This window comes from Triticum aestivum, chromosome 6B, assembly GCF_018294505.1.
Source record: "Triticum aestivum cultivar Chinese Spring chromosome 6B, IWGSC CS RefSeq v2.1, whole genome shotgun sequence".
In the NCBI taxonomy this organism is placed as follows: domain Eukaryota; kingdom Viridiplantae; phylum Streptophyta; class Magnoliopsida; order Poales; family Poaceae; genus Triticum; species Triticum aestivum.
The window spans coordinates 133,857,659-133,872,295 of record NC_057810.1 but is presented as its reverse complement, the minus strand read 5'-3'; the positions used below and the strand labels follow the sequence as shown (position 1 = coordinate 133,872,295).

The 14,637-nt window shown below is 40.8% G+C and overlaps 1 protein-coding gene across 1 annotated transcript; it reads right to left on the bottom strand.

The window, feature by feature from the left end:
* Positions 1–6,457: 6,457 nt before the first annotated feature.
* On the bottom strand, positions 6,458–13,776 carry LOC123136150 (uncharacterized; the record flags this gene model as incomplete). Its single annotated transcript, XM_044555463.1, is given in 2 exon segments — positions 6,458–6,840; positions 12,385–13,776. A coding segment is annotated over 1 exon segment (1,302 nt). The 3' UTR covers positions 6,458–6,840; positions 12,385–12,388.
* Positions 13,777–14,637: the final 861 nt, after the last annotated feature.

Below are 14,637 nucleotides of genomic sequence, written 5' to 3'. Positions count from 1 at the left end.
CTCCCTCCCACCCTCCCTCCCTCCAACTTAGCAAATCATTGTCCTTAGATAAAATTGAATGGACTTACTATATGGTCTTATTTTCTGTATCAATCATGAACAGGTTTATTTAACCCTGACACACCTTGCCATTGTCATGAAATATGTTGCCGGTGGAGAACTCTTTAAATGAATATGTACCGCATGGTGATTCAGTGAAGTTGAGGTTGCTCTTCAACCTAATTACCTTGCTATATCATTAGGCTATCATTATTTTGAACCATGTGTGCCAACCATAGACGTAATCATGTAACTCGTCTGCTATTCTTGTTAATAGGAAAGTTACTTCTCTCAGCAATTACTTTCAGGGGTCAGCTACTGCCATTCTCCATGCTACGCTTTGCCTTTTGAAAATCGTCAAAGGAAACAAATGCAAAACTCAATTGCGCATGAATTAATGCTGCAAATGCAACACCTCGAGTGTCACTATGATGTTTAACTGGAAAGCAACCTCCTCCTCCTGGACGGGAATCCAACACCTCGAGTGAAAATTTGCGACTTTGTTTACTCAAAGGTGTGATAGTTATGTTTCCTGGATTGCTAGAGTTGATATGACTTTGACTACTTGATCAAATTATGGCATCAAGGTTTCGGTCTGATTTGCTGCATTCCAAACAAAAAAACAACCTTTGGTACTCCCAACATACATAGCACCCGAAGTTTTTCCGAGAAAAGAATAACAAGGTAAGTTCTGCGCGTTACAATATGCGGTTATTTTTTCTGAATTTTAAGCAACCTCTTTATTGATAAAAGAACAAGGTAAATAGTGTGTAGTAATATTAGTAATAATTATAGATGTAACTAAAATTATGATGCAGTTTAGAATTGAGTTCAAGGAGATTTTCAATTCTACAAGTTTTATTCAGATATGATTATCTAGCTTGCTTGCCATGTATGCAACACTTCTTTAGAAAATCATCATCACATATTTTTCCATTGAAAGAGATCAGCATATAGTTCTCCATCTCTCTTTCTCTCTCTCTCTCTCTCTCTCTCTCTCTCTCTCTCTCCCTCCCACCCTCCCTCCCTCCAACTTAGCAAATCATTGTCCTTAGATAAAATTGAATGGACTTACTATATGGTCTTATTTTCTGTATCAATCATGAACAGGTTTATTTAACCCTGACACACCTTGCCATTGTCATGAAATATGTTGCCGGTGGAGAACTCTTTAAATGAATATGTACCGCATGGTGATTCAGTGAAGTTGAGGTTGCTCTTCAACCTAATTACCTTGCTATATCATTAGGGTATCATTATTTTGAACCATGTGTGCCAACCATAGACGTAATCATGTAACTCGTCTGCTATTCTTGTCAATAGGAAAGTTACTTCTTTCAGCAATTACTTTCAGGGGTCAGCTACTGCCATTCTCCATGCTACGCTTTGCTTTTTGAAAACCGTCAAAGGAAACAAATGCAAAACTCAATTGCGCATGAATTAATGCTGCAAATGCAACACCTCGAGTGTCATTATGATGTTTAACCGGAAAGCAACCTCCTCCTCCTAGACGGGAATCCAACACCTCGAGTGAAAATTTGCGACTTTGTTTACTCAAAGGTGTGATAGTTATGTTTCCTGGATTGCTAGAGTTGATATGACTTTGAATACTTGATCAAATTATGGCATCAAGGTTTCAGTCTGATTTGCTGCATTCCAAACAACAAAACAACCTTTGGTACTCCCAACATACATAGCACCCGAAGTTTTTCCGAGAAAATAATAACAAGGTAAGTTCTGCGCGTTACAATATGCGGTTATTTTTTCTGAATTTTAAGCAACCTATTTATTGATAAAAGAACAAGGTAAATAGTGTGTAGTAATATTAGTAATAATTATAGATGTAACTAAAATTATGATGCAGTTTAGAATTGAGTTCAAGGAGATTTTCAATTCTACAAGTTTTATTCAGATATGATTATCTAGCTTGCTTGCCATGTATGCAGCACTTCTTTAGAAAATCATCATCACATATTTTTCCATTGAAAGAGAGCAGCATATAGTTCTCCATCTCTCTCTCTCTCTCTCTCTCTCTCTCTCTCTCTCTCTCTCTCCCTCCCTCCCTCCCTCCAACTTAGCAAATCATTGTCCTTAGATAAAATTGAATGGACTTACTATATGGTCTTATTTTCTGTATCAATCATGAACAGGTTTATTTAACCCTGACATACCTTGCCATTGTCATGAAATATGTTGCCGGTGGAGAACTCTCTAAATGAGTATGTACCGCATGGTGATTCAGTGAAGTTGAGGTTGCTCTTCAACCTAATTACCTTGCTATATCATTAGGCTATCATTATTTTGAACCATGTGTGCCAACCATAGACGTAATCATGTAACTCGTCTGCTATTCTTGTCAATAGGAAAGTTACTTCTTTCAGCAATTACTTTTAGGGGTCAGCTACTGCCATTCTCCATGCTACGCTTTGCCTTTTGAAAATCGTCAAAGGAAACAAATGCAAAACTCAATTGCGCATGAATTAATGCTGCAAATGCAACACCTCGAGTTTCACTATGATGTTTAACTGGAAAGCAACCTCCTCCTCTTGGACGGGAATCCAACACCTCGAGTGAAAATTTGCGACTTTTTTTACTCAAAGGTGTGATAGTTATGTTTCCTGGATTGCTAGAGTTGATATGACTTTGACTACTTGATCAAATTATGGCATCAAGGTTTCAGTCTGATTTGCTGCATTCCAAACAAAAAAACAACCTTTGGTACTCCCAACATACATAGCACCCGAAGTTTTTCCGAGAAAAGAATAACAAGGTAAGCTCTGCGCGTTACAATATGCGGTTATTTTTTCTGAATTTTAAGCAACCTCTTTATTGATAAAAGAACAAGGTAAATAGTGTGTAGTAATATTACTAATAATTATAGATGTAACTAAAATTATGATGTAGTTTAGAATTGAGTTCAAGGAGATTTTCAATTCTACAAGTTTTATTCAGATATGATTATCTAGCTTGCTTGCCATGTATGCAACACTTCTTTAGAAAATCATCATCACATATTTTTCCATTGAAAGAGAGCAGCATATAGTTCTCCATCTCTCTCTCTCTCTCTCTCTCTCTCTCTCTCTCTCTCTCTCCCTCCCTCCCTCCCTCCAACTTAGCAAATCATTGTCCTTAGATAAAATTGAATGGACTTACTATATGGTCTTATTTTCTGTATCAATCATGAACAGGTTTATTTAACCCTGACACACCTTGCCATTCTCATGAAATATGTTGCCGGTGGAGAACTCTTTAAATGAATATGTACCGCATGGTGATTCAGTGAAGTTGAGGTTGCTCTTCAACCTAATTACCTTGCTATATCATTAGGCTATCATTATTTTGAACCATGTGTGCCAACCATAGACGTAATCATGTAACTCGTCTGCTATTCTTGTCAATAGGAAAGTTACTTCTTTCAGCAATTACTTTCAGGGGTCAGCTACTGCCAATCTCCATGCTACGCTTTGCTTTTTGAAAATCGTCAAAGGAAACAAATGCAAAACTCAATTGCGCATGAATTAATGCTGCAAATGCAACTCCTTGAGTGTCACTATGATGTTTAACTGGAAAGCAACCTCCTCCTCCTGGACGGGAATCCAACACCTCGAGTGAAAATTTGCGACTTTGTTTACTCAAAGGTGTGATAGTTATGTTTCCTGGATTGCTAGAGTTGATATGACTTTGACTACTTGATCAAATTATGGCATCAAGGTTTCAGTCTGATTTGATTTGCTGCATTCCAAACAAAAAAACAACCTTTGGTACTCCCAACATACATAGCACCCGAAGTTTTTCCGAGAAAATAATAACAAGGTAAGTTCTGCGCGTTACGATATGCGGTTATTTTTTCTGAATTTTAAGCTACCTCTTTATTGATAAAAGAACAAGGTAAATAGTGTGTAGTAATATTAGTAATAATTATAGATGTAACTAAAATTATGATGCAGTTTAGAATTGAGTTCAAGGAGATTTTCAATTCTACAAGTTTTATTCAGATATGATTATCTAGCTTGCTTGCCATGTATGCAACACTTCTTTAGAAAATCATCATCACATATTTTTCCATTGAAAGAGAGCAGCATCCATTGGAGGATGCACAACTCTAAAAGGAAAAGGTCTATGTACACTCTATTATCAAAAAGAAATAGCTCCATTCATTGTGCTCTTGGGAACTAAAATGAACTTAATGCTAATGATTTTATTTTAGTGGTGATGACACCTGCACATGTATCTCATGTTTCTTTAGAAGTTATAAATGTGCTTTAAAGCTTAGGATTTTAAAAAAGAGAAATTTTAAAATACCTGAATGCATTCAAATATTCATGAGTAAGCGCACAACAACTTAGCATTTCGTATTTTTTAATGAGAAACAAGGACAACCTTGATTATTCAAAAAAAATCATTGACTTTTTTGTTGCTTTGTTCAGCCTTCTCAATTAACACCTTGTATGATGACTTTTTTGGGTTATGTGTATGAAGTTTTCTCGTCATTATCGATGCACAGTGCGATAAAGAAGTAGGTGGTGAGCCGGGGCTCATGGATTTATTTTGTTTCTGTGTGTGGAGCCATGGCGAACGAGGAGTTTATTGTTCAGGCCAGGTTTTGCCTCAAAGCTGAGGTTGCGACAGACTTCTGACGCTATTCGAGCACCTGAAAGAAGGTTCTGTGAAGATAGGTACATGTCGACCGTCCAAATCAATGTGCGTTGATGCTAGACATGCATGTTCTTATTGTTTCATCTAGCTTCTAATGTAATAACATCGACATGATTTGCAATGTTGTTCTTTCTTATATGGATTTTATAGTTACCTATTTGTTATTCATTCATGCTGCCCAATACCCACCGTGTTACTTCCGAATGAAAGGAAACCTAAGCTTTATTCAATTGTCTACACGGACAGGTATTGAGCATATTTCGGATGAATAGTTGGATGCCTGGATGCAGCACAATTAGGTATCCCGAACAAAATAAAAGTATTTTCTTTGGTAGGACAAGGCAGTTCTCTAGATTATACAAGTTCTCAGGATATAAAAAAGATGTTGCGACCATTTATGCATGTACAAGCAACATGAAGCGTATATTGCCTGCCACCTATAATGGTTCAATATTTCTGTAGAACCTTGAAGCTTGAGCATGATCGGTTCGAACAATGAATGGAAACTTTGATCACATTTACTTGCTGGTCCGAAGCTCTGAACATCAATAAGGATGTGCTGCTACGAGTGTTCTTCAATGTGTGTATCCCCCTTAACTCCTTCAGGTGTCTCCTCTGGTAGTCCCTATTTCCTGCATTGCTATTCAACAATGATGATGATGTTGACAACCACACAGGCACACACTCAGTTGAAATTCCATCATGGAGATTGATATGTGAGCCGATGTCTCCATTGGCATGGAGCCTTCCTACATTGATATGAATGTCATGGAGATTGTGTGTGTATTGCACACATGGTAAACCAATCTACTGGTTGCACTTCTCTCTGCCTTCTTCCAACGATATTATGGTCCTTCTACCAACAAGGACTATACCAAGTGAAATGATATGCTAATTTCTGGATTATATTGATTCACCAATGTTGTATACATGATAACCTTTCAAAGTTTCATAAAGCTCTTATCAAAATATTTGCAAGACTTGCAGTGGAGAGCACTCTTCTACGTTATTTCTTAAATAAACATAAGCGGTGCATTTTTTCTAGATCAAAATCAGCACATCAAACATTGAGTAGTACTATGATTTGATGGGTAAAATCAATTTTCTTTTATTCCGTGGCAACGCACGGGCACTCAGCTAGTACTATATATGGTGCTATGCCTACTTCCATGTTTTGCAGTAACATAGGATCTTGATCAGTGAGCAACAAGGAAAGAATGTGCTCCGAGTGGCAAGTCTATGGCAACATGTATAAATCAAAATGCGGGAGAAAAGAACAGCAAAGGTGGCTTTGGTGAGTCTCCCAAAGTCCAACGTAAAGAACCTATCTCCTCCCTGCCAAGATGAACACTACCAGGCAAAACTTTGCCAAAGAGTAGGGAGACAAAAAGGAGCTCCCAGCACAACTAGATAAGTAGGATCATGATTGTTGAGTTTCTGGTCACTTGTTGACTGAAACCTACTCCCCCAGTCCGAAATTACTTGTCCACAAATGGATAAAAGTGGATGTATCTAGAACTAAAATATGTCTAGATACATCCATTTCTATGACATGTATTTCCAGACCGAGAGAGTATGTATATATGTAATCTAACAGGGCATTCAATAGATACATATCTCTTGTAAAGATGTTGGATAAAGGAATTTCGGCATGAAAAATGAAGCTTGCCACTTTCGTTTTAGCTGATTGCCTCAAAACGCGGCTTTCAAAAGGCATCCAACAAAACAAAAAAATGTGAATACCCAAAACCAGCACGAGCAATGAAAGCAGCAATGAATCATCAGATCCATGAACATGTTGAGCAGAGAGGATAATGTGCTGCAACCACTGAGAGTTTCAACAACAGTATACGACCATTTTCCAAACACACACAACAACAAGCATCTTACATACAAACATTCGCCAAAATTCACCTTGCTCCCATCATGTCTTGCTTGGACACGCTTAACATCAACATATGTAGCAAAGTACATCGATTCAAATACTAATACCAATGCTCAAGTACCAATGAATCCCCGTAAATAATACCAATGCTCAAGCACTATTTGCGGCACCATCTTTTTGCCCCATCCTCCATTTCTCCTCAAATGCTCCAGATGCATGGCCCAAAAAGAGACACCAGAAGCAAAGCGAGTTCATCAGTCCTGCAGATATACTTACTAGTTAGAACAAACTAGAATCATGTGCATGCAACAAAAAAATGTTCTTCCAAGGGTTTCAGAATAAAGCGCTCCGTACAAAATCGACAACTAAATCACAGATTCACAGCTCAAAACTAAAGGCACGTAAGCTCCCCATTCATGGTTCTAAGGAGTCCCTCTATTCCACGTACGATATTTGATTATTTGAGCCTCTTATGAACATACCCACATTACTTATCGCACATAACCTAGATTCTAATTGATGGTATACCTGAGATTTTTGGGTTGATGATCTACCCTTTTGTGGTAACTTCCATTTATTTTCCCTTTCCTGAGATTATTTTTGTTCTTGCATCCTGCTCCTCTCAACTGTCAAGTCACAGCTGTCCATGCCAAGCTGTGTTCTTTCTGAACAAGAACCTGATTGATAAAAAAGAAGGAAATAATTGAACCATGCGCAAGCACTGATCCGCAACTAATGATAATGCCCATCTACCTGCGCATAACTGCGGAATCAGTATTGGATTTTGAAGCATCAGCTGCTGCAGAAACATCGACACTGAACCACATACAAAGAGTGCGGCGGCCATTGTTGCATCACTGCACTTGTTGCGGGGCTGGGCATTGTTGCACCTAAGAGTGTTGCAAGCTCGTCGATAGCTCTCCACAGGTCACGTCGAGAGCTTGCAGCCTGGCAAACTACTCGGTGGGGCTCGCACTGCCATGCCACCACCGATGCTAGTATCGGTATGGTCCAATCCAAACACGAATATGGAAGCAAAGGTAAAAAGAGAAGGAAAAAAAGGCTTTGACTTGTGGAATTGGAACAAAACCATATCTTTGCATCTTGTCTTATATATTTACTAATTGGGGGTTCCTTCCGAGCCACCATGTTGATTCTAAATAAAACAGATATAACCCATTGGGTTTACCTGTATGGTCCAGATCGTAATGAATCCACCATAACTCCACGTTTGGGACGTCGTACAGATCGTGGCGCCATATCAGATCAATCAGAATAATAGTAAAAGGGACCTACATCTCAGTAGCATTGTAGCAAACCTGCCAAAGGCGTTCAAGCTGATTGGAAAATACAAGGTGGGGTGGGATTCTCCCATAGTAATGAAGTAATAAGGTCCATGTGTACGTTTAAAATTGCCTAATTAATCAGCTTTTTTTTTCCTTCTTTAGTAGAAACCATCGAATGCCACAATGCATTCATGATAAAGATAGATGCATCTGCTTTGAGTTTTTCGCCCGTTGGATTGACTAGAGCTGCTCGAATTGACCAAAATTGTACTGCTGTACTAATAAATCTCAAATAGCACAACTAATTAGATGCAAACGGATAATTCAGCTTCCGTGCTAGTGCAGTAGAAGGAAAAGTTTGAAAATAATTCAAGAAGCAAACGCTCTTCAAATTGATGTACGTTCATGTACGTACCCAATAAAGCAAATTCATCTATATCTATACTACTTATAAAAGAGCAAACATTATCTTCTCTAAGTGCACCCCACAAAACGTACACGAATATATTACCACCGCATGATTAGTCCCACTAAACTCAATCTAACGGCTAGCCTTAACCTAATTTATTCTCTGTGTGCACTTAGCAATTTAAATTGACTGACCGTACTTCATCGTGGAGGAAAATATGAAAGTCCACGTCCGGTCAATTAGGAAACTATAATCACGAACACTCCTATTAAGAAACTAATCATGGGCGCATCTAATTATTAGGAAACTAATCATAAACTCATCTTATTATTAGAAAACTAATCACGGACGCATCCATTATTAGGAAAATAATCACGCGCGCATCCTATTAGGAAATTAATCATGGACGCAACTAATTATTAGGAAAATAATCACAAACAATTCCTATTAGATAACTAATCATGAAGCATCTAATTATTAGGAAACTAATCACGAGCGCATCCTATCGTCTCGGAAATCGCGATCGCGAGTCGCCTGCCGTCACCAACCCACCACCCACGCGAGCCACAGTGGGAGACACGCGAGGAGGAGTTGTGGCTTCCTCCGAACACACACACGTGCCGTCGCCACTTTGTCTTCTGCCTGGAGGCCAGTTCACTTTTCTACTGACTGCAACGACTTCATTCACGTCCTGACATGTCGGCATCTGTGTCGACTTCAGCTCCATCCACAATACCCACGCTAACAACCACCCACCGCAGACGCCCTTTAAGTGGGGGCAACGCTCAGTATTCTGGACCAGTATAAGCGGGCCAAAAAAATCGAGTGGGGGTGCCCCGGTGCATGGAGGGCGTCGCCTCAAAGCTGGACGACTGATTCACCTGCGTCGACAACGCCGCCCAGCTGGTGAGAGGACACGGTCGCCGCGGCGGCTCGCAGGCCTGAACGACGGAGATGCTCGCCTTCACGCGAACGCGCCACACGCACACACTAATCAGATAAGCACTGAGTGTTGTTTTTTTTACTGTCATCGCTACCTCGCCGGTGGTGACACATCTAGAAGTACACGAACCGGAGATGAGGCAATGAGAAACAGAGGCGCGCTGGAGCACACACAGTTGGGTTTCAGGCAACCAATGCCTTCTTTCTTTCTTTATTTTTTCACTGATTTTTGCGTACTTGCAACAGACATCCCTGTTTTTTTAAGTACTGACTACCGATTATTACATGGCCAACTCACGACTACATAGTGAACTCACAGACAAATTCGCTGAATCAAGACCTTACTTGCAGTCATGAACTTACATGAAAAAACCCCAGAAGTTTGCATAAGTTTTAGTGAAAAAAAATAAAGTTCGCATAAGTTTTACTAAAAAACCCTAAAGTTTGCATAAGTATATTTGTTTGTCCAGCAGATACATGGCAACTGTAATTTTACATGAGCATTTTCATACCGTTCCTATCTACAGTTGAATTAACATGTTTTCCTGATAGAAAACTTGGACCACATACAAGAGAAACAAAAAATGCATATTGATTATGACCATGACGAATGTAGGATATTTTGTGGTCATGGTAAATTCTCATATCATTTATTTTATTTCATTATTGCACTCTACATTACATATTACGCACGACCACTTTGGTAGAGGTGACGAGTTCACATCATATAGAGAGACCAACCATGTTTCTCCGAATATCTTGAATCATGATCCTTATGACTTCATCTCTACTACTTATAAGAAGTACATTTTTTCATTTGACTATTTCCTGACTTGAGAGGTAAGGTATGTTTTATCCACTAGAGTTGCTAAAATTGGAAGTATGTCTGCAGTTTTTTTCTTTCTAAACCGGCATTTGTTGGCTTTTTTTGCCACTGTTATTCTTACAAGTGGTAGCCTATGCATGTTGAAGACCATTTTCAAATTATTTATCTTCGTATCATTATTACTACAAACTGAGAGGATATTTGTTATATTGTCAAAATTTTAGAATGTTGAGCCCTTAAAGAAATGTGTAGTACTCAAGTAACTGTTCCAAGTTGTCGTATTAATGCTTTTGTCTTGTAATAATAATTCTTGACTGGAGTTTGTTGGCACTGAAACGGATCCTTAGCTTGTCCTAAGTGACATTTTTATGTGTGATTATACTTGCATAAATGTGTGCATATGAAGAATCATGATGAATCTTCTAAATAATTTTGAGTTTTATACATTGGGAACACTGGGTGGTCTTTTAATACAGGAGATATGTTGTTTAAGGAGAAACGATATTTCAAATTGTTTGTACGAGTAGGGAGTACAAGATTCTGTATTTTATAGGGAAAATTTAAATTTCTGAATAAATTGTCTTGTATTAAGTTTAGTATAATGTGTTAATTCAAATAGACGCGTGTTACACGTAAACACTTATTAGTTTAAATAGACGTGCGTTGCACGTGCACACTTACTAGTATCATGTTAAGAGCAATAATATTATTTGAATACTCCCCCAGATTTTGGAAACTTAGTGAGGTTATACCTTCTACGCTTTGAATAATAATATTTTATATAAAATATTTATATTACTACTTGGGAATAATGTCTGTGTATTCGTTTGTAAACAGTATTTTGATAATATCAAATTTGACAGGGTACGTAAATATATCTAATCACCCATTAGTGTTCCAAACTGTGTTTGAAGACTATTTTGATATATTTAAATGATAGCTTTTAAAAGTCCTAGGGAGTTTATAGGTTGAAGGCTCACTTATGCCCTACAGCTAGCCCTTTTCCTAAGAGATAGATAAAAATAACACGTAGCTTCAAGAAATGGAGGCCCGAAATCTCTTGATGTGAATCTTTGATTACATATGTGTCGTCTTAGATATCATGTGGACTCTTATTCATGTGCTACAAAGAGAACCATGTCAATGGAGTCTAACTATAATTTGTCCAGTCATCGGGAACATGTGCCAAATCATATTCAAAGAAGAAAAGAAAAATAGAAGACATATGGGCAGCTTTTTGTTCCAAATGGGTAGGGTGTTCCTGCAATTTATGAAAAGAGAATAGAGCTGCACCTTTTCTAGGCAAAACTGCGCCGAAAACCTTAAAATGAATGGCTTCCAGTTAAGTTTATTAACGAAATATGAAGCAGGATATGCCTCAATTTTAATTAAGCTAACATATATCAGAACATTTATACTTTCACAAACTAATACCAAACAGTAGCTTCACAAAGCTGTATAAAGTTACTGAAAATATAGTTCCAGGCTTCACCACAACTCGAAACATACATGCAGTTTTAAAATCTTGCAAGAGTGTACTCCTATTCCTTTCCTATAATTCTATTTCATACTTCTTTTATAGGTAACCGATGTCATACTTCTTTTGCAGGTAACCGATGTCATACTCCCTCCGTTTCTTTTTAGTCCACATATAAGGTTTAGTCAAAGTCAAGCTTTATAGAGTTTGACTAACTTTATATTAAAAAATATAAGCATTCACAATATGAAATCAATATATTCAGATGCACCATGAAACATATTTTCATACTATATAGTTTTAGTACTGTAGATGTTCATAATTTTTTATATAAATTTGGTCAAACTTTGTGTAGTTTGACTTTGACCAAATCTTATATGCGGAATAAAAAGAAACAAGGGAGTACTTGCATGGGTTGGTGCCTACTAACTAGAAAGGCGAAAATAGTACGCACAAAAATTTAAACAAGAGTAAATTAATGGTCAAACGTTATCTAAAGAGGGGCAAATAATAGAGGTAGTGCATCTATAAGAGGGACAAATGATCATTTAGCCAATTCCAGTTAACAAAATGTAGCAGAAACTAATACGCAAAGGATAAATTAACGCCTTTCCTTAGATGTAAATGGCCCTCAGACATTAACTGAAGCAAATGTTATGCAAACTTGGTGGGATATATACACCCTTCTTGGTATGAAATAAAATTGTTAACTTTATTACCATGTTGCAAGGCAATTATTGACCAGGAAACAGATCATGCCCACTTTCCCTACTTTGACAATGTCTTGTAACAGCATAAAGCAATCACATCTACATGAATAATTAGGCCAGCAGAGCACAACGATCATAAAACAAATTAACTTACCACTTCATACACTCGGTTTTGACAGCGGCGGCGGGTAGCCAAAGTACCAGTGAACATGTTCAGCATGGAAGAATTTCCCCTTGCTCGTGCAAACCTTCCTCACTTCAGAAGTCTTGACCTCAAGCGAAAAATAATCTACATCCCAATCAGTCCTGGACAACGGCGGTCCAGACTCTCTATCAAAGTCCACTTGATCTTTTGTAGTGGCTCCAAGGAATAAGAATCCCTCAGCAGCACTCATGGTGAAATAGTCATGCCCTCCAGGCAACGGTATAATATTCTTCATCCGCCATTCATTGGAAGATTCACCATTGCTTTGCTGAGTTGTATGATAGAGATCAAATGAGCCATTTGGGCTGTGATCACCGATGAGAGAAAACATCTCAAGGTATCCTTCTCTACCTACTACAATGCCAGGCATACTTCTGTCTTGAATTCTATGGGGATCATCGTATCTGGCGAGAACTTCGAGTATCCGGCCAGGCAGAAGTTTGAGGAGTATATAGTAGCCAGTGTGATGGTTGACAGTGAAAAACTCCATTTTCTGTGTGTCCAGCACGAACAACTTGTCTAACAAAGGTGACGCCAAGTAGAAGCATCCGCTCTCGTTGTCGAAACCGGACAAGCCACAGAACCCATAAGTTGACAACATGCACGGTCCAAGGGGACCGTGGTGCACGCCTAACAAACTCCAACCGATAGATGCAACTATACACCATTGCTGTGTGACAGACGAGAAGATAAAGGCGGTTAGCTTGGAACCATAGATGGCTAAGCATATCACCTTGAACGACATATCATCTTCATCATCCCCAATGGGAGCAAGGATGGGCACGATATCAAATGGGTACTCTTCCTGGACAGCGAGGTCCGTCGGTATGGGCGGGAGCAGCACGTAGCGCCGTGACAAGGGATCACACACCGCCATGTCTTTGAGGGTCTCCAAAACTTGGCAGGCCTCCAGGAGGACTCGGCCATCGCGGACGTCGCGGACATGCCAGGGGATGCCACTGCTGGGCACGGGGACGAAGGAGTAGGTGAAATCAGCGGCGTCGGCGAGAGCGCGGGCGAGCGGGGCGGAGGGGTCGGGCGCCTCGGCTGGTTGGAAGCTGCCATCCACGTTTACGAGCCCGAGGAGCGGAGGCGGGTGGAGTTTGCGGTGGCGGCGGAGGAAGGAGCGGTCGGTGATGATGCGGCGGAAACGGGGGCAGGCGGTTGAGGCGCGGGCGAGCTCGGCCGGGGTGGTCAGGCGGAGGAAGATCTCCTCCAGGATCTCGTCGACGAGGTGCGGCGCCGGCGTGGGCATGGCGGCGGGGTGGGAGGAAGGGGATGATGGGGGCGGCTAGGGTTTCGGGCGGAGTTCAGAGCAGCTAGGTAGCGAGGGAGTGAGCCTAATTGTTCACGGAATTAAGCGTGAGGTTGCTAATTCTATCTCCCTTCGTTTGCTGCCGGCGGCCGCCGCTGCCCCCCGGCAGCCGAGCCGACTGAGCCCAAGGCGGTCGCTGTATCCAACCATTATTCTTCGGAATCTATAACCCACGAATGTCAGATTTCTAGGAGCCCAGCCTGAACGTCTTTTCTACCTTTGGATCATTAGCACGAATCTTAGAGCAAGGGATCAGCCACGTTACACTTTTTCTCGATCGGAAAAGCAACGCCCCGTCGCGAACGCCGCAGGTATCGTATTCCCTTTCCCCACCAGGCCACCACTCCCCACCGCTTCTCATTTTCATTCAAGCGAGTGAGAGCAGAGAGAGTGGATAACAACGGTGTGGTCGCGAGGCTGCCGGCGACCACAACGGCGCCTACCGTCTTGGAGCATAGGCCGAAGGCAACCACTGCGCACTCCCTCAGGTGGCCACACCCGAGAGGAGCTCTCCGCATCGGAGGCGAGGAGCGGCGTCGGCCCTCGCCCTGACCACCGCGACGGCGCATACCGTCTCAGGGCAGAGGCCGGAGGCAATCATGGCGCACTCCCTCCGGTGGCCGCATACAAGAGGATATTTCCGCATCGGAGGCGAGGCAGGTTGCGCCGTTGTCGAGGCGTTGCGGCTTGGGGTCATGGAAGAGGAGGCCGAGGAGACCCCCCTCTCCTCTAGTTGTGCTCTGGCGTATCTTGGATAGAGAGCTCGAGCACGCGCACGCCGGGAGGGTGGGGGTGGGGGTGCGGCGGCGAGAACGCGCGGTTAAAGAAGTTGCACAATGTTGTAGTTGTCGGGTCTGACACCACCAATGGTGCTGGTGACATCGGGG